This window comes from Colius striatus, chromosome 1 (genome assembly GCF_028858725.1).
Source record: "Colius striatus isolate bColStr4 chromosome 1, bColStr4.1.hap1, whole genome shotgun sequence".
Taxonomy (NCBI): domain Eukaryota; kingdom Metazoa; phylum Chordata; class Aves; order Coliiformes; family Coliidae; genus Colius; species Colius striatus.
The window spans coordinates 53199245-53224940 of record NC_084759.1 but is presented as its reverse complement, the minus strand read 5'-3'; the positions used below and the strand labels follow the sequence as shown (position 1 = coordinate 53224940).

Sequence of the window (25696 nt, the reverse complement as noted above, 5' to 3'; positions counted from 1 at the left end):
ATGCTTTTAATTTATATTAGATATGCTTTTCTGCTCAGCTCATAAATGTCCTTTTCTCACACATTTAAAAAAAAGACTCACAGAACTCAAAAGAATTTGAAAACAAAGTCCTCAAGTTGAGTTTGGGTTTGTGTTTTTAGTTTTAATTATTTGGTATTTTAGACTCTGTGTATTCCAGAATATTGCAGAACTAAATGTGCTTTTCCAGCATTTCTGATACACATTTCAATTATGATCTACACCAAAATATTTCTGGCTTGAGAATATCTACGTATGAGGAAAAATGTTTATATTTAATTCTAACTACGACCATAACATTGCTCATGTCAGATGCTGGTGGTAGAAAGTTTACAGAGTTCATAAAAACCCTGGAATCAGGGAAGCAGCAGCAGGCAGACTGATAGCAACTACATAGCCTTTAAAATTCCTACCACAGTATAAAACTTTTACACTGCTTTACTAAAGCCAAAGTACTATGGCTGAAGAGAGATAGGATTGATAACAGTATGCTGATTTTTTTTTTTTTTTAACCATCATGACTTTTAAGATCTTTCCCCCCACAGTCTGAAGGTAAATCATTTAACCAATGTGGAAGTCTTGCTTCCTTATTAATACTCCCAAAATTCCTGTCCCAAACAAGACTTTGCTATACAAAACTAATCTATATATGTATGTGCCATTGTATTGTTAAAAATAATAAAAATCAACTAACCATGAGCATTTAAGGTCAAGTGAACAAAAGCATTGGCATACCTGAACATAAAAGTTCTGCACCCGTACTAAAAGTACCAACAGCAAGGATTCCTATCTGTCAGCCAGAGGCTAGAGCGGCCACTTACACCACTTCCGCTTTGAAACTTTGGTTTCATTCTTTTTATGACTTCAGAGTTTTAACAATTCATTTTCTACCAGACATCATGGATTTTACAGGCTGATACATTCATCCGACTGAGTCCTTTGCAAAATTGAGTAATATTCTGGAACCTCAGTTTTGCCAAAACACTCCAAGTCGAATGGACAATAATTGAAGGTCTGCTGCTCCAAATCCTCTACCCATTTTCATAATCTATATGCTTTGCCTGGCACACGGCTTTATTACCAGGTGCTGCAACTGCCAAGTATATCCAACACTTGGCATCAGATCAGGTATGCCCTATAAGTGATTTCAGGTACAACAGTGTGGAGTTGCAGCTTAAGAAGTTGGGACATCCCCATCACACAGCACCGTGCGCACCTGTTATAGTGTGAAGGAAGTGAACCATGAGGCAGTTTCCCAATGCAAGGGGAACCACTGAACAGCTGCCTATATTTGCACTGGATTAAAGAGGGCAGTAGTAAAACTACTTGTAGTTTGCACTTTCTCTAGCAAAGATACCAAGCCTCTGCTATTAGTAAGTCACCACAGGGTGTTTGGGACCCTTACAGGAACCACGCGTTGGATCACGTCCTGCACTGATACAAAGACAGGCAGATTTCTCTCCAGTCTTCCGTTTCTGGCTCAGAAAAAAACCACCCCAACAACTAATACTGGCTGGCATGTTAACCATCTAACTGTATCAACTTGCTTTTTTTTACATTAATAAGCTTCTGAAGTTTATCAAAAGAGATAAAAACTTTAAAACGTTCAAGAAATATCCAAGGACCTCAAAGACCACTGGCTGAAGCATTATTCTCTAAGGAGACAAAGCTTTCAAAATTGGTTTAACAGCTTGGTTACTTCTAGATTGCAAGTGTTCCCTTAATATACCTAAGCAAGCATCCCTTTACCTGAACTTGGCGAACAACATTAGCCAACCGTTTGGTACATGGATCTTCGTGTTTAATGGCTTCATGAATTTCACCATCCGCAATTATACCAAATATTCTGGGAAGGTTAGAGTTGTTGGGACCAAGGACAACTGGGTTGTTGCTGTTACAATCAAAACACAGATTACAAATAAATTAGTGTTTACCTAGAAAAAATAACTAATGTAAGCATTTTATATAGTTGTTATAAGGTGAGTGAATTTGAAATCTTAGTCCAAAACTGCTTAGTTACATCTAACTTTCGCTTGGATGATTAAGTACGCACAGCATTGTTGCCTGCTGACAGAATGTTCCCCCTCATTAATATTTAACCAGCTGATTCTTTAATCAGCCTGCACTTTTATCAAGAAGTTCTGAACTTCACAGAATGGTTGAGTTTCATGCAGATGAAATTGTATATAGTGTGACAGAAACACTCTGCCTAAAAGAGCTTATTCCTCTGTCTGTGCTGCAAGAGAGAGGAGGCTGTCACTGGTATCAGGAGCACCAGTAGACTTTAGCTCGCCACCACCGCTCTGACACTGCCGTTAAGCAGTTCTACTTCTATTTTCCTAGTCAAGTGTTAGAGTAGGGGAGTAGTGGCAACCAGACATTTGGGTGGAAAACATGACCTACTTCCAGTCCTGCCACCTACCACTGCTGGAAGACAGAGGCTGTGAATGCAGGACTGACAGAACTTCAGGGAAGTAGGTAGCAAGGCTCAGATACCTGCACAGAGCTGGGTACAGAAGTGTGCTAGTGCTACAATTCCTTATTTCTATATATGTGTCCATATTGCTACAGTGTGTCTATGCAACTGGATTATTAACAGTCTAGGGACCCCAGTTGCCACCACCCATTTTGAGACCTTGCCTTTATAAAGCACCATGAGATACAAGGTATTCACATATTGGGTGGTCTGATCTGCTTGAGGGCAGGAAGGCCCTTTGGAGGAACCTGGACAGGCTGGATCAATGGGCTGAGGCTAATTGTATGAGGTTCAATAAGGCCAAGTGCCAGGTCCTGTACTTGAGCCACAACAACCCCATGTAGCATTACAAGCTTAGGCAAGAGTGGCTGGAAAGCTGCCCAGAAGAAACTGAGATGGGGGTGTTGATTGACAGCTGGCTGAACAAAAGCAAACAGTGTGCCCAGATGGCCAAGAAGGCCAATGGCATCCTTGCCTGTATCAGAAACAGTGTAGCCAGCAAGATGAGGTAGGTTGTACATTCTTCTACTCAATTATGAAGTGCAACTTGCACCCACACTAGAAAAATTATCTTTTGTCCTCCATTGAAATATGTGAAGGAGCACAAATCTAAAGAACAAGCTGTGGGACAAGATGCTTTCAGTCATAACTGAAATTGTTACTATGAACTTATTAAAAGAGATGGCACTATATCATGAACTTATCTGTATCATTTCTCTACTTCATACCTCGTTTTGTATATATTCAGATTTTTGGAAAGCAAAAAGGTGCAAAGCTACTTTAGAAGGTTATGAAGAGAGGCTGCTCTTGAGTAATGCTGATATAAAGCAGAGTATAAAAAATTTTCCCCAAATTTTCTGTAGAAATTTCCAGTTGATCCTTTCCCATTATGTACATATAAAGTAGCCAGGGACTTTTTTCAGGCCATACAGACATTAGTTAGGACGAGAATACTGAGTGTTAAAAAAATTCCAACCAATCAGCAATAAACCTATTGAAGCCCCAGTTCTGACATTCCGAACTAGCTACTCTAACACATATGCAGATTAACCTGGCAGTTTCTGAATTTAGGAAAATGAATGCAAGGAAAGAACCTGCAAACAGGCTTGCTTTCTGCATTAATGTCCAAACTTTGCCTTACCTCTCAATTAAGTCACAGAGATAATTGAAAGTATGAACAGCTTCTTCTTTATCTTCATGAAGTGGAAGCCATGATAACCAGTGTGGCAGGACTTCTTCAACATTTACACAGTCAGGCTTGAACTTCATGATCTTTCCTACAGCTGAAATGCAGTTCTCTGTTGCATTGACATTCTCTTTGGTTTTGGCATCTGGTGACTGAATGACTCTGACCAGCAATGGAAGCGCCTCTAATTGTTAAGCAAGACAAGAATAAAGTTCAATGCATAATCAAGTTATATTTTAACATCACAAATTCTATGTAAGACTGTAGTAAAAATAGGACTTTTTTGAGGCCAAAGCACCAAAACCCAGTCACCTCAATGCCCTGCTACTTCTAGGTTCTTTACTGCTCAATAATTGTCATGTGAAAACCAAACAGATAGATAAAGCTATGGAAGGAAATACAAGAAAACCACCACTGACAAAATTTGGCTTTATTCTGTAAGTTCAGAAGAAAAAAGAAAAAGTCTTCCCTTCTCAGCTGAGTTTCACAGTCTATATTATTTTGGAGCATGTCCAGAGATAGGCACTGAAGCTGGTGAAGGGTCTGAAGAAGTCTGACAAGGAGTGGCTAAGGGAGCTGGGGATGTTTAGTCTGGAGAAAAAGGATCACTCTCTACAACTACCTGAAAGGGGTTGTGGTGAGGTGAGGATTCACCTCTCCAGCAATGAATGAAAGGACAAGAGGAAATGGGTTCAAGTTGCACCAGGGGGAGTTTAGATTGGACATTAGGAAAAACTTTTTCACTGAGAGGGTTATTAAGCATTGGAACGGGCTGCCCTGGGTGATGGTGAAGTCATCATCCCTAGAGATATTTAAAAGACACACAGATGAGGGATATGGTTTAGTTTAGTGATGGGCCTGGCAGTGTGAGGTTAGCAGTTGGATTCAATGATCTTAAAGGTCTTTTCCAATTGTAATAATTCCATGAATATAGAAGACACTATAATTTACAGTAAGAACATCAATATCAAGCATTATCTTTTCAATCTAACAGGTTCTATAAGCATGGGATGATGAAAAGTACCATTTACATTAATTTGGACTGTAGCAGACGTCTACAGTGTATGTCTGCTGTACATCTATTGCCCATGTGCATGTATAAAGATATGTACGTACCCATTTGCACCTTCCATCAGTAGAAAGGTGCACAAGGTAAAACTTACAGGAGTAATCTCATCTGGTGAACCCACCAGGCACAGCTTAGATTGTAAAAGTCAAACATCAAGGAAAAATGCCAATTTTCTTGCCAACTTAACAGCAACTATGGGTTTTTTTTAACAGTCACGTGAGTAACCACATGTGCACTTCTAACTGCACGTTAATGTCACGTTTTCAGTTACTAATGTCCATGCAGACTACAGAGCAACCTACATATATGCAGGAACAGCTGCCTTTATGTTCTGCAAAAAATATAACATTAAAACTGAAATTCTGTATCAGCACAGAAAACAGGCTGCCCAATTGTGCAGAAAGTACACTTCAAAATGACTCCAACTACTGAGGAAGAGCGAGACCTCACATTATCTCATTTTGATGTGTAAGTAGCAGCTTCACAGTTGAATACACAATGACACTTGCTATATTAACTTCACTGAATTAGATTAAGAACTTAGTAGCTATGGAAAAATATTACTAACCCTAAGCAAGCCGAGGATACTTTTATGGAGCTGATAAACATTACAGAACTGCGGAAACATTGGTCAGCAGACTCACTAGCTTGTGTGTCAAACGCAGGATAATGATGCTGCAAAGCAGAACCTGTTTCATAGAAGTCAACAACATCTAGGCAAACTGAGTCTGCATTTTATACTTCAAGTTTTCACGACTGCCGAAGCTAAATCTCATTTGTGTTTCTTCACACTCCTTTGTACTAATGACAACTCTGCAGCTATGTGTGACCTTGCAGCTGTAAAACTTAGGAAGGCATTAAAATGAATGAGCACAGTCACCTCCCTACAGCTCAACAGGCAAGTTTTCTTGTCCAGAAATCAGATCTATTTTCACATAGTGTGTTAGACCATCCCTAAAAACACCCTTTTGACTATGAAAGACCATCTTTTATGATAAACATTTTTGTTTTCCAAGGACTGACTGCTCTGACATCACACACCATCCAAAGTTACAGCCACTGATATGATTTAGGAAGAAAATACACACAGTTGATAAAACAAGATTCATAAGAGAACAGTTGATTCTATTCTTCCACTAACATAAGAAATAGAAGCAATGTTGACGGTCACATAAATTGTAACCTTGTAACCCCATTTAGAAAGTTACTTGATTTGCTGTAGTTTTTTCTTCAATCTTATTTCTTTGCTCTTTTCTATTTCTATTCCTTTTTGTTTCATAATGTAGTCATGTGTGGTCATGTTGTCATCCTAATATAATTTACAAGTTCTCCATATATTCCTGTATTTTTTTGACTGACAAAACTAATTGTGAATACATCTGTTTTTTCCAAGTAGTGCTGAATCTTTACATACTGTACAAACCTGGAATTCAATAATATGTCAATGCTATATATTAATCAGTAAAGAACTTAAATCATAAATGAAAGCTCACAAACATGATGTTTTCAAGGAAGAGAATAAAACCTATGGGGTAGAAAGCTTCTCATGCTACGGATTTACTTTGTTTCTAACCACACTATATCTTCATCTATTAAAATAAATCACAGAGGTCTTTCATGTAAATACAAAAGAATTTAAAATACTTTTGAGATGCCTGCTAATAAGCTGTATGCTCTAAAGTAAAAAGGTTATTTTATCTAAACATCCAACTACAGGAGATGCTAAATGCCTAGGTTTAATCAAAGATTATTTGTCCAAATACAAAGATCAAAAGTTATTACAAAGTTTAAGTGTGCCAAGGTAGAGTCTAATGAATGAAAACTGAAACTAGACTTCAACAGATGCTAAACACCCTGAAAACTCCAAAATCAGAACTCTTAGCCTCAGCTTCTACTCCTCTATTCTTGGGCCAAGTCATAAAAGCCTTATGGAAAAGTTCATCAAAATAAAAATCCTTTTAAGAAATATTTTTCTAGACAGAAATTTTAATGCTCTTAATGTTTCACTGCAAGGTTTTCCCTCCCTTTTTTTCTTCAAAAAGATATCTCATCTTCATTATCATCATGTGACAGTTAGGTTTACACTAACAGTGAAAATTACCACCTATACTGATGTAGGCAAGACTTGTGTTAAAGCCCTAATATATCCCTATCTCATGGTTCATATTTTCTTACATCATTAAATTCAGCTTTTGTTCAAGAATCTTGTGAAATACATACTTGAAACAGCTGAATAAATATTTTCTTTCAGAAGTTTTTTAAAACTCTGATAAGAGATGCTATTACCTTTGTTGACTGACAAGAAAGTGCCAGCAGGCAATCACTTCTTTAAATTCCAGAAGAAATTTTAGAGACACTCAAAACATTCAGAAAGTAAGCAAAGTGTTTCTGAGAGGCATTATCATATCCATTTCATTTTTTAGTCACAGAAATCAGGCTCCTTCATTTTATGTAACGGGAAAGCAGAGAGATGCATTAGTTGTACTCTAGGCCACCCTTTAATATAGATCACTTGCGTAATTCTTCCAGACATGCAAAAGGTTTTACATTAATGTGTAACCACGACAGCAGTATTAAAAAGCAACTGAGACAAGTGCATACCACAAAGCTATTTTTTACGACATGAACATTTGCATGTGAGTTTGCTAAACAGCAAGCGCTGTCACAGAAAAGCTACCGAGCAGAATATCATTAAAAGCCCAAGATATTCAGCTACTTCATTAATCCCCACCAGTCTGCACCACAGGTTATACTGGCAATCTATTTCACTGTCAAAGCGAAGAGACCTCATTAACCAAAAGGTGAGTAATTTTTAATTGTTGTTCCACTCCTCCCCTGAACCACAAATTATTCAAATCGGTTTCTCAGACACATGTACGTACCTGTGCAAAAAGGACGGTAGCTGTCCCCACCAAACTGTGCCATGACGCCCACGCCGTAGGCAGCTGCTTGCCTGACCTCAGGGCTGTTGTCACAGATAGACTGTAGCATTGGCCCCAGGAAGTATTCAGCGTACTTGAACGAGGAGGGGCTGCAGTGCTCTACAATATCGTCAAAAATGCATAGCCCCCACTGCCTGTCTGGCCACGGCCTGTGTGGACACTGCATCAAAAGCAGGTAATGTTTAAGCTGCCTTGTAACTGATAATTTTTGTACAGTCATTGTATCAGCAGAATGATTGTAACAACAGTGAGACAGTATTTTTGTTAAAAATCTTCCTGGATTAAATTTAATCGTACAAACACATAATTTTCTGTAGTGATACTTGCACCAATATCATAAACAAGACAAAATCCAGGTGAATAACTGAGTTAATTAAATGAATAGTGATTTTAGGCTAAATTCTTCTGTTTCACACTCATAGAATGGTAGGGGTTGGAAGGGACCTTTAGAGATCATCTAGTCCAACCCCCCTGCAGAGGCAGGGTCACCTGGATCAGGTCACACAGGAACGTGTCCAGGCGGGTCTTGAAGACCTCCAAGGAAGGAGACTCCATAACCCCTCTGGGCAGCCTGTGCCAGGGCTCCCTCACCTGAACAGTGAAATAGTTTTGTCTTATGTTTAAGTGGAACTTTTTATGTTCCAGCTTCATCCCGTTACCCCTTGTCCTGTTGCTAGCTACTATAGAAAAAAAGAGATGTCCCAACCTCCTGACACCCACCATTTAGATATTTATAAATGTTAATAAGATCTCCCCTCAGTCTCTTCTTCTCCAGACTAAACAGCCCCAGTTCCTGCAGCCTTTCCTCATATGAAAGATGTTCCATACCCTGATCACCTTGGTGGCCCTGCACTGGCCTCTCTCCAGCACTTCCCTGTCCCTCTGGAGTTGAGGAGGCCAGAACTGGACACAGGACTCCAGATGAGGCCTCACCAGGGCAGAGTAGAGAGGGAGAAGAACCTCCCTTGACCTGCTGGCCACACTCTTCTTGATGCATCCCAGGATGTCATTGGCTTCTTGCCCACGAGGGCACATTGCTGGCTTACGGTTAGTTTATTATCAATCAGGACTCCCAGGTCTCTCTCTGCAGAGCTGCTCTTCAGCAGTTCGACCCCCAGCCTGTGCATGGGGTTGTTCCTTCCCATATGCAGGACTCTGCACTTGTCCCTATCGAACCTCATGAAGTTCCTCTCTGCCCAACTCTCAGGCCGGTCGAGATCCCGCTGAACACACAGCCTTCTGAGGAATTACATATTTCCTTCTGGGGAATTACCTATTTCAGTCCTATTCAGTACCTATTTCCATTACCTATTTCAGTCTTAATTTCACCCACTTCTTGAAATCCATGAAGACACTCCCATGCAAATTTGATTTAATGAAAATTCTCAAAACAGTTGTGTGTCAATGATCCTGGGTCTTGAAACACTGAAATTAGAAGTACCACAGCAATCTAGCTGTGCAAAAAGCATAGGGCAACAACTTCACACTTGATCCAGAATAAACGTTCAACTGCCTCTATGTTGGAAAATACTAATTGCTATATTCTATCTACCAAGTTCTCTGAGATTCCAGCATGGAAGTCACGTTAACGTATTAGAGAAAAAAACAAGTCAAATCAAAAGAAAGCCAGGTACTTACAATTAGGTTGACAATTAGAGGAAGTAGTCTTTCAAACCATGGTAGTACCTTCTCTTTGTAACTGCTGAATATTGAGTGCAAAATGTCTGACACTTTAGTCAAAATATAAACGTCACTGTCATCCTGATAGGAAAAGGATACAACACACATTAAGTCTAACAGACTTAGAAACAATGGAAGTCATGTGAAATGTTAAGGTTTCTACATTAATGGAATAAGATTGTTTAATGATTTGGTTTTGTAAAACTTATCTGTTACTTTAAGTCCACTATTTTTCAATTCTTTGTCTACTCACAGAATGACATAACGATTGAATGGATTGGGTTAGGAGGGACCTTGAAAGATCATTTAGTTCAACCTCCTTGCCATGGGCAGGGACACCTTCCACTACACGAGGCTGCTGAAAGCCTTGTCCAGCCTGAACACTACCAGGGATGGGGCAACCCAGCTTCTCTGAGCAACCCATTCCAGTGCCTCACCATCCTCATATTAAAAAAATAAATCTTTTTTACGTTCAATCTAAACTTTCCCTCTTCTTGTCTGAAACTTTTTCCCCTTGTTCTATCACTACAGGCCCTGGTAAAAAAAAAGTCTCTCTCCATCTTTCATGGAAGCCCTCTTTATATATAGAAAGGCCACAATAAGGTCTCCCTGGAGTGGAACTTTCTGTTCTCCAGGCTGAACAATCCCAACTGTCTCAGCTTTTCTTCATGGGAGAGGTGCTCCAGCTCTCTGACCTTTTTAGTGGCTCACCTCTGGATCTGCTCCAACAGGTCCCCAATCACTTAATCACAGAAGACAGTAGATTAGTCAGGTATGATTCACTCTTCGTGAAGCCACATCACCTGTCACTAATAACCTCCCTGTTCTCCATATGTCTTGATACAGCTTCCAAGAAAATCTGTCTTGATACATCTTCCAAGAAAATCTGGTTCAGCATCTTACCATGCATAGAACAAGACTGACTGGTCAGTAGTTCACAGGGTCCTCCTTTTAACCTTCTTAAAAATCTAAGTTGATTGCTAGTACTCAATTGCCTAAGACTTGAAGGTTTGCTTCAGGGACAGAAAAATTTTACCAAGATGAACACTATCTTGTGCAAACTTAATGCTTCAATGGATTCCCTTTACAGAAGACAGAAGGCTATTTTCCTTCTCAGTACCTTACAGATACTGCAGCAAGTTTTATTGAAAAAAATAACTGGATATGTCTTTGTGACTGAAGGTTGGGGCAAAAATATAAGGAATATTCATCTCTGCCTCACTTAATTTTGTTTTTCACCTTGCCCAATTAATGCATCAAACTGGTGAAAGATCCTTAACTCAGATCCAGCTATCAATTCATGTTATATCTGCAAGTGACAATTGTTCCCTGGACATACTTGGGAAAATCCTTTAACTTTGTTTCAAAGCAAGTTCCATTGTACTTGGTATGGTTCCCTTAATCAGTTTATACTTTAACGAGCAAGAAAAATGGAATACAGCTAGCTTCTTGTCCCAAGTGAGACATCACAAGGTATTTCTTATGCAAAAGTGACTTCACACAACTTGCTAATTAGACAACTTCAAATCCTCCATAATTGAACAACTTCTGCATTGTCTAGACATAATTCAAGCAATAACTCCAGAACACATGCACAAATGAAAACAGAGGTAGAGAATGGCTGCAGCACATCACAAGGTCCACCTGGCCTGGTACTGCCTGTTTACTAATAGCTGCTGACAGATGTTCAGGGGGAAAGTGTAACACTTGCTTAGCGTATGCCTTCTTCTACCCCTCTTATCAAATCAGCAGTTATTGACTAAGCTAAGGCTGTATCTGGATATCTTAACTCAAACTACTGTCTCTTTCATGACTTCTGCACTCCTTTCTATTTCTGCTGTACTGAGGTAAGGGCTACATAAACATATTCAGGGACCAAAGGTGTACATCCAAATATTACTCATTACCATATGTAAATTCTGTCCATATGGCAAGTGACACTCTGGTCTCATTCCTGCTTTCACAGGGTAATGCAGGCAAGTCTTTCTTGCAGTCTTTAAAAAAGATCCAGCACAGTAAAATACAAATTAAAGCACTTTTAAAAACACCTTGCAACTCTGTTGGAATATGGATTCAGCTTTTCTGAAACTGCTGCTTCCTAATATTTTCTCTCATTATCAGTACAGAGTGATACATAAAACCCCCAAACTGCCAAATGTACTGTCTACAAGAATCAAGAGTAAACACTGTAAATAAGGGAGAAAAATCACAGAAAAAGGTTCTTGGCTCAGAACTTAAGTTTTGTAATGTTTTGATCACAAATAGTACATTGGTGCCAAAAATCTATCTTTTTGAATAGTGGTCTGATATTCCAAAAGGAAAGGGGCTCAAGAAGTGAACTGTTATTTAAGAAAGTATTATGTATAGGTATGTGATCTGTTAGGATAGATTCTGTAGCCTGCAAACAGGTTGAACTGGGAAGCTTGTTTATATGAGTTTAACATCACAAGCTTCACATCTGCATTGAATGGGGAAAAAAATTCCTAGTTTTTACATTTACTGAGTATCTTTTAAGTCTCATATTATCAGCAGCAGTGACTTCTTATTCTTTATTACTCTCTCCATAACAATAATGATTTAATATAACTATTGTGTCTCTTCTACAGTCACCCCCACTTTGAACTAAAAAGCCAAGCTCTGTACTTAGTACATAAATAGTCACTTTGGTATTCTCTCTTAAGCAAACCTGATACCAGCTATTTATCCCACTGTTCACTTTTGATACTATTTTAAGTCTATTCTTTTTGAGACAGGCTCCTCATCTGACATACTGAAATCTGGGTATTGGAAGTACGCTCAAGGCTAAGGCCACCTAGGTCCTAAGGCACTAAGAAAAAAAAACTATTCAGCAGGACCAAGCCTTAGACTAGTCTGCTGTCAAATGCTGCATCAGTGATAAAGTCATCTAAGAATTGTTTGAGGCGATGAAGAAAATGAAGAGCTATATCCCAAACTTCTTCCTGCAGTATCCCAGACAAGAAAACCATTTGTATTTTCTAATTCACACAGAGTGTGACTCATTTCTTACCAGAAGTTTTGAAGGAATATGGTAACAGAACATTCTACCAGGAAGAAATAATTCTGAGGATGCACTATGCTTTAACTGAGTAGCATAGCATATCTGTGGAATGTATTTCCATCCCAGTGCTTTATGAGTGGAAAAACTCCCCAAATTAACTTACTTCATCTTGTAATGACTCTTCAACTTGTTCATCATAGTCTTCATCTTGCCTTTTCACTACATTAAAAAACAAATACTAAATCACTACATTTCTACAATAGCAAAAGAAGCCTGTGAGAGATAAAAAACTATGCAGGAACAAGTCTGGAGAACAGGAGACCAGTAGCTGAAGATGCAACAGTAATTTCAAGAAGCAGAAGTTTCAAGAAGCTTCACAAAGCTTTCACAGAGAAACAAGTATGATGAGATAGCTCACTTTAAGAATGTGTAAAAGTACATGAAATAAACACACCAGTTTGCCCAAAAGAAAGTGTACATATAAAAAAAGAAACTATCGTTGCATTAAGAAAGCTGAAGATAGCAGATTAAAAAACCCACAGAAATGACACCATTACAGACATGTGCACTGTTTTTGAGTCCATCAACTTTTGATTAAACTGCAGTATTTCTGAAAATGTCATTCTCATCCTCTCAGATCTTACAAATATAACTGAGATTCTCTTGTTTTAAAGCCCAATTACCTTACAGAAATATGAAAATTCAAGAGATCTAGACTGATCTTCCTTTTTTGTGTTCAGAAATTAAGAAGTCTGTTTTAAAGAAAAGTCGGTATCACACATAAACAGGAATTTGTGTTAACTTACCCTGTCTTAATTCTTGATTTTTAAAGTGCTCTTCTAGTTTTCCTTTCAATATTCCTCCAAGTTCTTCAAAGTGTTCGTTGTTAAGGCATCCATCTCCCATTACCTCAATGCACTGGTGAAAGGAACAGTTTTTCAGCTTTAAGTTAAATGAGCAATCTCCATGAAATATAAGCAGAAAATATTATACGAATTCATGCTTTATGTGGTCACTGATAGAAATAAAATTGATGAACATTTACAGCATAATCAATGCACAAATTATACAAGTCATAGTACCACTATACATTTTATGCACATTAACTTCAGTGGTTCGCAGTTAAACTGAACAAATCTGGTAATGATTTGAGGTTAACACTTTGGTGTTTTGATTCTTGCAAAAAAAGTACAATCAAGTTTTTCATTCAGCTATAATAATATTTATAGTCAAACTAAACTTCATGTAGAGGAAGCCTTATATTTCTCTTAGCCACTGAAATAAACACACACAAGTCCTTTCTTACTCTAAAAACAAAACTACAAAGACCACAAATGTGTAAGGAGGAAAGTTACCTTTGCAAAAGAATGCATGATTTCTGAGAGAACATCTGAATCTGGTTCTGTCCCAATGGCTTTGATGAGTGCGTCACACATGAAGTGCCACATCTGTGTAAGGTACTCTGGCCCACGAACTCTTGCACATTCAAGAAGGAGAGGCATTGACTCTGCTGCTGCCACTCGAACGCGTTTCAATATTAAGGAAATAAAACAATCAAGGCCAGGATAAAGTGCTTAACATTGGTATGATGAGTGCTTAAGTTCTATTAGTCTTCTATGTGAAACTGATTTTTAATTCAAGTCCAGTGCATTTAGTTTCTTAGATACAGGATAAAATCAAATGAAAATTAAACTGTTTGCTATTTGGAAGTTGTTTCAAACTAGTTTTAGGACATGCCAGAAAACTATTCACGTTCTCCTTCACTTTGCTGGCATAAACAGTACTTTCTCTACTGCTTGCTTTTAACATTAATAGACATACTTATTTATAAAGAGACTAGGGAGAAAATTAGGATACATTGCCAAAAATAGCATGTAAAACAACATTCTGAGAAACAACTTCTGCTGTAAAGTAAAAGAATATTTAACCATTAACACCTTCATTTAGCAAGACAGTAAGCACGACTTTGACTCTTCCAAACTAAAGTTTCCACTTTCACAGTAGATTTCATTAACAGGATATCATCATGGAAATAGAACTTCAACAAAGGAACCATCAGCTTTACAACTTGCTCTGTGTATTCCACAAATCCTTCTTTTAGTTCTTTTGCATAGCAAACCTGAAATGCAAAGCATAGAAATGCCACCTTTGAGAGAAAATAATTTTACCAATATTTTTCAACTATTTAATGGTAAGAAAGACTGTTAAAAGTTTAAGCTTCTAAAAATGTGTTTTGACCTATCCCCTGCCCTGGGTATTTTAAGAAACACTGATAGCAGCATGAGGTCTCATAAATTCAGGAGCATCAATATTTGCAAAAAGGAACTACTAACACACCTCCAACTGCTTACAAGTTTTGCTAAGGAAAACTAAATATTCATCTTAAAAATTGAAACTCTAAAGAAACTATTTTTTTTATCAAGTAAGCCACACACAATGAAGTGTTCGAAGTACAAATTTCAGACATTCATTTGATACTACAAAGAATATTTTCATTACAGATTTTGGCTTCAGACTTGGTTGTTAGCAATACATAAATCACCAAAACTGCCATTTTACTCACCAGCATCTGGCATGCAGTTGCTTTTTCTTCAAGGCCTGCTGTTTTAATTCCAAAACTTTGCTGATCTCCTAGATTTACAAATTCCCAACCATCATCATCACTCATATTCTCCATATCCTGTGCTGTTATACAAAGGGGAAAAAAAACCCCAGTAAATCTACAGGTATCACAAAATCACTTATGTCAGTAATCTTTCCCAGAAAAATATTATCTTAAACCTACTGTCTAGAAGAGCTACTTCAGGTTTAATCGATGCAGTCTTCATTAAAGGTCCCATGACAACAGGAAGGTACTGCTGAAACTCCTTACCAAGAATTTTACACATCCTGGCCCATGCTGAAATCATGTAAGAAATCTATAAAAGAGAAGAGACTCAGAATTTTCATGTCCTACATTTTATTTTAATGCATACTTAAAAGGAAAGCATAAAGGAAGCACATTATGCAATAGGGCTTTTAAAAAGAATTTGTCAGCAGTATATAAAACTTATTTCAAAGAGAAATCATCCAATATGCAATCCATGTAAAAATGCATCTTCAAAAGATCTGTTCCACGTCTTTACTTGCAAGAATGCATTGACAGTACCTATGATCAAAGTTGCTATACATGTACAAATTTGGCAGTAGAAGATGTACCTGTACTGCAATCTTGAAAAGTAAATCTCTCTGAAAGGAGAAATTTTATTTCCTGAATTTAAATGATGCTACTGAACCACATTCCTGAAAATAGCAGTAGAAGAGTATTTGTTTTCAGATGCACAAATCAAAATAACTCTCCACTCATTAAAACAGCTGCCTAACAGGTCTTGTTGATCTATTTATAAGATGGTGACAGCAAGGAAACAGGTCATACAATACCAACCAAAGCAGTTACTAATAGACAGGAATGATTATCTGTATGCCACAATTTCTTCAGCAAATGTAGGTCCTGGAAGCCTCATTTCCTAAACAGACTTTCGGTGAAAAGTTCTAAGGCATCTGAGGGAAATCTTTCTAAGACACGCTAAACAATTAGTCTGAAAATGTAATTACCTGGCGGGGTAGGGCAGAAATAGCACATGTACAAAGAACGCTTTAAATACTACCCAACAAGCTATGCACTATAAAGACAATTTTAACATACCTGTGGATCATCATCTTCTAGATCACTGACATCTGTCTGTGTCTTCAGTAAAAGTTGCATTACATCTGATGCATCCTGCATAAACTAGACATAGGAAACAACTACATTTTTTAAAGGCAAAATAAAAGGGTATTTTACAAAGACTTAAATACTCATAAACTAAAGCTCAAAATAGACTAAAATGTGGATAAAAGTGAAACCACAAGCTCTTTTTCTGGAAGCATCACCAAGTCATTCTTGTCTCAAGCTTCACTGTACCTCTGTTCATATACTTGAAAACAAAGGACTATTCAAATAAAGCAGTACATAAATAAACACTAACACAAAAAAATATCTCTCAATTACTTTCCCAGACATCCTCCTTACAATTTGGACTACTTTACGGAACTGGGACGAAAGCTGACAGTATGAACTACTTACTCCTGGGCATTTTAGGTCACATCAGATGCCCCAATGACGTTACATCTACCCACTTTTCACTCCCCATATTCCCAGTAGTCCTCCAAAAATAACTTATTGAACATTGGTTACATTTAACATTTATTTAAAACTTAGTTGCATGAGTAGTAAGTTAACTGGTAGTCCTAAATGAAAGTAAAGGGCTGGTAATTTTGCAGGGGACTATTAGTATTTTTGGACTGTGCACATCACATTATTTTACTTTGAAACACGAATTTCTGTATTCTTCAGTCAATAAAATGAAAATCTGTAAACTGTAATGCAAACTCACTATCAGAACATCACTTAAGACTATTATATAGTCCTTCACATATGCTTCTCTGTACTTTTACAGAGACATATTTTAACCAACTTATCATAAAAATCCAAAGCCCTGCCAAACACAACAAGCCTCATGACAGACAAGTACTTCAAGCTCAATTACATGCACATGTAAACTTTTTCAGACATCCTGCATAGAAAAACTATGTTGAGTTTCCTTTAAACTACCTATATTTTACCTGCCATTCTGACACTGCCTAAATGAGAGGTGCCAGTACTACTCTTCATGCAAAAAAAACCTAAACCAAATGAAGAAAAATGTCTGCTTTCAGCTTGGTTCAGCATGACAAGAATAATTTCAGCTGTCATATTTTTGTAAGATTCTACTGTGAATCTAAATAGCAAGACAGTTACCTCAGAAAAGAAAACAGGAACATAAGCATAGAGATCAGCAACAACCTAGCTGTTTGTGTAACAAGTGAATATAATAACTCAGCGTTAACACTAAAAAACCTGAAAGAAACCCAAAAGCATCTAAAAATGTATCTAAACTTTCAAATAAGATGTAAGCTTACCTTTTCCTTACCAACGGCAAGGCCAATTAAGCTGATGCATTCAATAGTCTTTCCTCGCAAAAGTCTTAACTCCTTCTGAACGGCGTTTTCAACAATATGTTTTAATGAAGGCATAAATAAATCATAGTAAGGAACAAACTTCTCCTCGGCTGTGTCTGCTACTGATGCAATTGAAGTCACAACTTGCTCCAAAACCAGCTTAGTGCCTTTCTGTATCAGCTTGGAAAGAGGAAGAATAAAGTGTTATATTTCTAAAGCACACATTTTACTTAAAAGCGTGGCAAATGTAAAAATCTCCTCTTGTATGTATGTTAATTGTTGTCAGTTTAGACTAACACCAGATATTTATACTGGTTTATTTCAGAAGTCTCAGTTGAGCTATACTTATTCTGCGTATATTACAAGGTTGTCCTCCATGAAACAATTTGTTCAGTATTATTATACCTCTTGTAATTTTATCACCATAGTGGAATGAAGATGCTTCACTAGATTATCCAAGTACGGAACAAGCAGTGATTTGAGACAATCTTCAGTGAAGTTTACAAGTGCTGCAGCTGCATGGGCTTGAACACGCTGGTTGCCTTGATCCTCCATGGTTTGCAGAAGAGCTGTTATCACCTGAAAGAGAAATGTTTCTTTTCAGAAGAACAAATTTCTAAAGGGGATATAGTTTTATCTCCTTTTTTTCTTTTTACTACTCTACTACTTGCCTTCTCATGAAATTTCTTTTGAAAACCAGGTGCGAAGTCAGTTGCCATTTGTCCAATCGCATTACAGGCGGCGTATCTTACTCTTGGATGCTGAAAGAGTATTTCCCTTGCATCACCATCAAGTAGTCACGACAGCAGAAATAGAAGTACTTAAAAAGAATTAATTATACTCACAGGATCCTGAAGAAATAGTAAAACGAAATTAACTATCTCATTTAAAATTCCCTCCATCTGTTGGTGGCAACCTTCTCCAATGGCTGAGAGTGCCATCAAGCCAGCGTGCCTGTATTTCCAATCAGCTACAGAAGGGTAAAAATGAAAATGCGTTATTCCTTTGGGATCCAAAAAAAACCGCTACAAATCACCTTTTGGGGGGCAAAGGAGGAAGAAGGGAAGAATAGGAGAGAGAAGGGATATCCATGCATTTACTTGATTTGTTAAATACTTTTCACTTCTTCTCTTCCAGAGCATCACAAAAAGAAATTTAAAAGAATCGAGTTATGAATCCAGGCCAAATCCAGGTGTAGAAAAAAGAATGCTTAACTGCTGATACAAGTACCTACAATAGTCGTAACACCTGGGACTGTATTTTAGTTAAACGATTTAACCAGGGAAACATCAGGCCAGTAGTGTTTTTTCCCCTATCCCCTGGCTTTTTTTTTTGTTAATGGTATCATAACAGCCTATACCTTCCTCTTTATGTCAGGAGGGGAAAAAGGTCTAGTGAAGCACATCATACTTAAACCAAATAAATCATCAGGACTAAACTTTTCATGTGTCTCACCAAGACTGCTTAAGAACAGTAACATTCCATTTAGGCACATAAGGCTTTCCCTGCCTCCAAATCCAATTAGCCTATTCTCAGACTAGTGAGTATTGTTAAAATGGATCTTTCATGTCCCTCTCCTCCTTCTGTAAGCAAGGGAAACTTATGAGAAATTCCAATTTATTTTCTTTTTTTTTTTTACAAAATCTTTTTTCTGTGCTAGAAAACCATGAGGATTACAGAAGTGCAGAAGAACAAGCAGGTTCGTCAAATGACCTGTGGGAAAGACACATAACAGAACTTCTTTCCCAAAATAATGCAAGTTTTCATTATTGCTAGTAATGACTTCAAAGTCCTGAAACACAGATCAGGCCACTGGAATCCTGACACTCAAGCTTCTGTTTTATCAGGATGAGATGAAATATCCTCTTGACAGAAGGTACAGTGAAGAAGCAGTTAATTTTGCACTATTAAGGTTCAGTGGATGTTCCTAGTTAAGCACATACCTCTTGTTACTCTCACTGTATTACTATTAGCACAAGTGTTTCGTACTTGAAATTAACGATACTGCAAAATGAAAGGCAATCATGTTTGGACCACCTGGCTACCCAATGCAAACCCAGAAGTTCTAAATTATTATTTTAAAAAATATTTGTGAGAAAAGTGCTGAGGATAGGAGAAGACAGAGTCTGACTTCTGCAAGTCTTGATATTTTAATTTAAATGTCTTCAATTTTCCTCCAAACTGTTTACCAGTGAAAGTCTTTGAATCAATTAATATCTATTGCATTTCCCTTTTCCAAAGAGTACTAATGGTACTGGAAAGCTCTGACCCATCAGAAACAAAGCATCAGGCATCAACTACATGACTTTTGCCCTTCACAGTAGTCATGTCTTAAAGCCATGAGCCTCACACTACAAAATTAGGCTTTTTTTAGCCTTGATGCTGTTAACATTTGAAGCTATTTTAAGTTTCCATAAAACTTTCTTTACAAAAAAACCTTAATTCCAAACACTTTTTAAGTATTTACACTCTGCAGCTGGTACCTTCAATAGCCTATTGTTCCATATCTAATATAGTAATAGTCTTTTTTGGACTGTATTTTAAATAACAAAGGTAGGAAAAGTATCCAGAACTTCTGCATTATCTTTTGCTTCAAAGGCTCAAAGCACAAAGTGAAAGCACATGCAACAAATGCACAACATTTTTTGATGATTGCCTAAGCAAGCATTACAAGTATTTTAAGAGGAAAAGAAGCACACAAAGCAACTGATAAGAATATATGGAACAACCTCATGAAACAAATATTAAAATCAGCATACTAAAAGACAGACAGCCTACCACAGACTTCTGGAATTTTGGTCCATCAAATTACAGAGGAAAAAAGACCTCTGAGTTTTCTTCTGTGAGCTACAATATATTAAAATTTCACTTAAATCAATGACTTATCAAGCAGCAAAAAAACGTGAGCTACAGAATACCAGGCAGCAGTTTAGGTACACTTATGGTACTGTGAAGCACTGTATAGGGATTTAGAAAGAATATTGTAAGGGGAAAAAAAAAAAGTTTTCCCTTGTTTAATTTGGAGGGACTTTTTAAAAAAATGGTACTGTTCTTGATTTTAATATCTCTGCTCAGCTGTCCTTGCTCCAGAAGTGTAGTGCATTGTATGTAAGTTTAATAAATCAGAGTCTAAGAAAAGGTATAAACTGATGTTAAATGTGGAAACATATAAAAACATGAAGAAGCTAAACATGAACACTGAAGAGGTACCAAAGTTCATGACAAGGATAAAATTTAAAAAACCCCCAAAACTCAGTTACTTACGATTCTGAAGCATTTGCATAATATGTTCTTTAATCATTGGTAAAACAAGTTTTCCTCCAAGGCCACATGCCATCCTGTCCAGCGCACTCTCACCAGCAACTGCATTGCTAAATATCAGTTACAGAAATATCAGTGGTTTGGTATTTACAATAAAATAGTCCAACAGGGCACAGAAGTGTCCTTTTCTGCAGTTCTATTCTTCAGACTTGTGTCACCTGAATACACATCAGTCTCCCTAAGTATATAAAACATACCAAGCCTAAAAGCACGCACATCAGTCAAAAGTGATTATTCACCCTCCACCTAAACTTTTATTATCTGTAGCTCACTGATTAAGTCTAATATTAAAGAAACTTGGGTCATACTAGCACTGAAGGTGTAAGATTGAATTTCACAACAATTACACATACCTAGAAAACCAAAACTAAACCTGCAGTGAACAGTGCAATAATACTGGCCATCATCTTCTTTCCATGAGAAAACAAGCCAGTTCAGACTAGCAACGCATCAGATGAATCAGTAGAATTCAAGCTTTGGCACATAAGAGACCTTCCTTGCATGGCTGTAGTGGCATTCTAGTGGCATGTTCTCATGTAGAGAAAGACTCAGACAGAAAACATCGAGTCCAGGTGAGGAACTTGTGACACTCAGCCTGTACCAGAACTGAGATTAGCCAAACATTATCTGTTTAAAATTACTTGTTCCATCTGATAAAATATTTCCTGCAGAAAAGTCGAGAAAGTTTTCAGGACATAGATAACTACTGTTACAGTCTGGGTATGGCTAGCATTGTAAATAAGGCTATTACAGACCATCCTGGATACCCATGGTGATGAAAAAGCTGAGTAATGGTTCAGAAGGGGATGAATCTCCTTCTGTCAAGTATCAGCCAGCTGAGACAGAAATAGAGATCTTCAAACTATTACTCTTGAATCCTCAAGTCTCATTAGAAACTATCAACAGTCTAGAAACTTACATGCTGTGGACAAAGGTGTCTGCAGAAAAATTTTGACAATATTGTATATGTTCCTCAGATTAGTTACATTCAAATAAACAAGACACCACCAGCAGGACAATAAAGCATGGGAACACAGGTTTAGATTGGAGCAGATTCACTGAAGTTAATGGCAGCTTTTGTCTGAAATTACATTCTTTGAGCTCTTTCTTCCCACCATTAGTTCACACATTCAGTTTGAGGAAATAAAGCTAGTCTATCTTAGAAAAATGACCACACAGCTCCCTGTAATGTTTTCAAGGTTTTTGCCAGGTAAACAGGCAGTTAGATCAACCTTTTCCTCCTTTAGAATTTCACTGCTCTATGAACTCAGAGAAACAAAAAAGTGGAAACGCTAAAATATTTCCCTGCAGCTTTTGTGTAGGCTGACTCATATCCCCCTTAGATCAGAACACACCCTAACTAGGCTGCACCCTGATGATCATTAGCCTGTTTCTTGGACTGCACAGAAATTCCAGTCTTCTTACCAAGCTAGAGAGACTCAAGCACCGGAAGAGTCTTAGCATTCACATCAGCTAATCAACAGTTCCCCACAAAAGTGAATTTCAGTGGTGGAAAACTCACAGTAAACATCAGTGAACCTGCTAAAAGAAAAAAACCCTAACACCACACACACAGACACCAGAGATGATGTCCAGTATTTTGTGTCTAAGCCTCAAGTCGTCCTATTATTTCAAGGGCCAAAAGAGCTATATTTCTCCTTTAAGATAAGGTTGCTCAGCATAACTTGTTTTCTGATCTTTGCTGAGTCTACTTGAAACTTGTGAGAAAAAAAAGAACATGTTCACTCTATAATCCATAGGCAGCTAGCTGGTGTTTAGAACAACAAAGTTACACTGCTGACAATAAAGAGAAACTGGCATGCCTCAACGAGATGATTCAGACCGCTTACTAAACTGCCTAAAGCAGGCCATTTGAATAAACTTCCACACCCTTAAAAGGTTGATGAGGATTTGAACTTTAATATTGTATTTCCCCTTGAAATTAAGGTGAATGAAAAAATTAAAATACAAGTCAAACTTGACTGAAGTGGTGTCTGACAGTTCTACTCATATGGTAAAATTTCAAAGTTGAGGAAAAGAAACACAGTAGATGAGACTCTCTTAACATGAGAGGGGGAAGAAATGACAGCTTACTTTCAATTCTGTAATCAAGAGGAACAAAAAAAGGTATTCCAAGTCAAGCAGAGATTAAAACAGGATCTTTTATAAATTCCTATGCATTGGTTTTCCAAGTGTCCTTACACGCCTGTAAGAAGTTGCTGTAAAGTTGATAAATCAACTACAAAGATTTGTAGTTGACAAATCAACAAGATTTATCAACTGCTATACAGTTGGTAAATCAACACCTCTTCTATTGCCTATCTTCTATGGAGATCTTAGTGTTCAGTGACAAATTGTTCTGAAACATTAATTATATCTGAGACTTCAAGAGAATGCCTAGATGTGTCAAAAAGGTGTCTAGACTGGTAAATGAATATCCACGTCTTTACAGAAGCGTGGAGATAGTTATCTCCTACGTGTATTTCTGCTTTCTTCTGCTTCTTCTAACTGTACTTGGACAAGAGCAGATGTAACAGGATGCTATAGACAAAACACTGTCATTCCAGTGACATGCTGGAGCAAGCTACAGACCACACAGGAATAAGAAAATCACTAAGACTACATGTCTTTAGCAGATCTTTCTGGCTTAAGACTCTATGAGATAAGCTACTGACAGTCATACCAAGGGATATTTTTGAGCTATAAAAGAGGTCAGTATCCTTTAGCTTTGGTTCCACATAACTTCAGGATAAGTCCTCAGTTTAAAGGCTTAGGAAGCACTGACTTCTTAACTGAGTAAAATAAGCGACAAACAAAAAATTGTGAAAGTTAAAGCAGTGTAAGAGAGTAGACAAAAAGATGTGCAGCTATTATAAGTAGATTACAGCAATACCTGAATATTGAATAGTATCTAAATAATTTATATATAAACTGTCCGAGAACAATTATATATACTGCTCATGACTGACAGAACAAAATTAGAAGAGCTGAGTAAGAAAAAGTAATGTACTGCAGTCATCTGCATCCTGCACTTAAAATCTCTCTTTAGCCACGTACTCTTGATAATCTATCGAAACAACTAGTTTCATAGTTACCTGTCATAATCATCATCTTCAAGCTCATCTGCGTTTGCCCAGTCTTCATCTTCTTCCAAGTCAACCATCATGGCTAACATTTGAGGAACTGAAAAAAAAAAAAAGTTTTAAACTCAGGTTGCCTTCTGAAAATAAGATTCTCAAGTAACAACCATAAATTTTAAGTTCTCTCCTTTCAGAAAATCATTGAAGAAAAACAACTCTTCTTCCAGCAGCAGAGAGTCAAGTCTGTCAAACTGCATCAGCCAATAATTCAGAACAGATTTTCAGAACATTCAAATTGAGAGTAAAAAAAAAAAAGAGCTGAGTGTTTCTCACAGACTCATAGTGCAAAGTAAGATTTAAAAAAAAATCATTAAGACACTGACACAGTGCTTTGAATATTTACTGATGATAGAGACTATATTTGTTACAGAAGAATAATACTAAACCCTTAGTTTTACTAATATGATAAACTGTTAACTATATGCACAGTGGTCACTTGAGCAGTAGTTCAGAACTTGAGATTTATTCCCCATTTAATATAAAATCATGGTTTGTATCCTGAAAATATCCTGCAGTAATAATCCACTAGTTTTCTAGTGGATTTTCTTCAGTGGATTTCACTGTAGACTGATTTTCTCTGTTCTTCCCAGTTTAAGTCTTTACAGAGGCTATTGCACAATCTTTAACATTCAACTACTACGCTATAAGCAACACCTATTATTCTGAGTTGTTCTCACAGAAAAACGGAATGCAGTAATTTGCCTACTGTAAGGCTGCCTGTTCCTGTGCACTTCAGAAGTCCAAAGGGTGGGAAGTATACTTTGCACTGCCAGAACAAAGTAAGGTGCTCTTCAGTGTTCTTTACTTCATATTACACCAATTGCTCAGAACAGTCATTTGAATGTAACACAATTTATGCAAAAAAGCTTCACTTTCACTATTTGAGAAGGTGAAGAAGTTGCTGGGCAGAGGCAAAACTGCAGCAGCAGCAGAAGGGAGTGAGAATGTGAGAACATTTCTGTAGACACCAAGGTCAGCAGAGGAGGGGGAGGAGGTGCCCAGGCACTGGAAGAAAGATTCCGCTGTGACCTGTGGTACAGCCCATGGTGAGCCCGGCCTTGCCCCTGCAGCCCACGGATGTCCATGGGTGAGGTACACCTGTAGTCCATGGAAGAACCCATGCTGGAGCAAGTAGATGCCCAGGGGAGGCTGTGATCACGTGGGAAATCCATGCTGGAGGAAGTTCTTGGCAGGAGCTGGGAACCCGTGGAGAGAGGAGCCATGGTGGACCAGGTTTGCTGGCAGGACTTATGACACTGTAGGGGACCTACACTGGGGCAGTTTGTTCCTGAAGTACTGTTTTCCCTGTGGACGAGACTGAAGTTGGGGCAGTTTGTGAGGAACTGTAGCCTGTGGGAAGGACCTATGTTGGAGAAATCAGTGGAGGACTGTCTCTCATGGGAAGGAAAACACAGTGTTAACAGTCAGAAGTGGGAGGAGGCCTCCCCCTGAGAGGAAGCAGAACAAAAGTCCATCTATAATGAACTGACCATAACCCTTACTAACAAAAAAAAAAATTGAGTCAGAGCAGGGAAATAAGAAAAAAAACTACATATTAAAACACCTTCCCATACCCCTCCCTTCTTGCCAGGTTTCTACCTCCTCCCCACTGTGGTGCAGAGCAACAGGGAATTGCCAGTAAATAAATAACTTTTTTAAATGTAGAGTTGTGCATTAAAGTTTCAACATTGTCCCAACGAGCCCGTGTAATTTAATTATTGCCAATATATAGCCTGCCTCTAAACAAATTAAGGATGAACCCACTGAGCCTGCTTCTAGTCAAAGCATACTATGACTTCCCATTTTCTGAAGACTGAGCAAAACTA

The 25696-nt window shown here is 37.8% G+C and overlaps 1 protein-coding gene across 1 annotated transcript in view; it reads right to left on the bottom strand.

Annotated features, from left to right (window-relative positions):
- Nucleotides 1-25696, bottom strand: part of IPO5 (importin 5) — a 45207-nt gene that overhangs the window by 1228 nt on the left and 18283 nt on the right. Inside the window, exons 9-25 of the mRNA XM_061996127.1 lie at nucleotides 23826-23913; nucleotides 20674-20780; nucleotides 18255-18379; nucleotides 18081-18170; nucleotides 17815-17988; nucleotides 17371-17589; nucleotides 16076-16159; nucleotides 15176-15308; nucleotides 14954-15075; nucleotides 14413-14509; nucleotides 13746-13918; nucleotides 13197-13308; nucleotides 12554-12609; nucleotides 9330-9452; nucleotides 7632-7851; nucleotides 3636-3864; nucleotides 1768-1909 (exon numbers count right to left, since the gene is read on the bottom strand). Coding sequence (XP_061852111.1) covers nucleotides 1768-1909; nucleotides 3636-3864; nucleotides 7632-7851; nucleotides 9330-9452; nucleotides 12554-12609; nucleotides 13197-13308; nucleotides 13746-13918; nucleotides 14413-14509; nucleotides 14954-15075; nucleotides 15176-15308; nucleotides 16076-16159; nucleotides 17371-17589; nucleotides 17815-17988; nucleotides 18081-18170; nucleotides 18255-18379; nucleotides 20674-20780; nucleotides 23826-23913 — 2294 coding nt within the window. The remainder of the gene's footprint in view (nucleotides 1-1767; nucleotides 1910-3635; nucleotides 3865-7631; nucleotides 7852-9329; nucleotides 9453-12553; nucleotides 12610-13196; nucleotides 13309-13745; nucleotides 13919-14412; nucleotides 14510-14953; nucleotides 15076-15175; nucleotides 15309-16075; nucleotides 16160-17370; nucleotides 17590-17814; nucleotides 17989-18080; nucleotides 18171-18254; nucleotides 18380-20673; nucleotides 20781-23825; nucleotides 23914-25696) is intronic.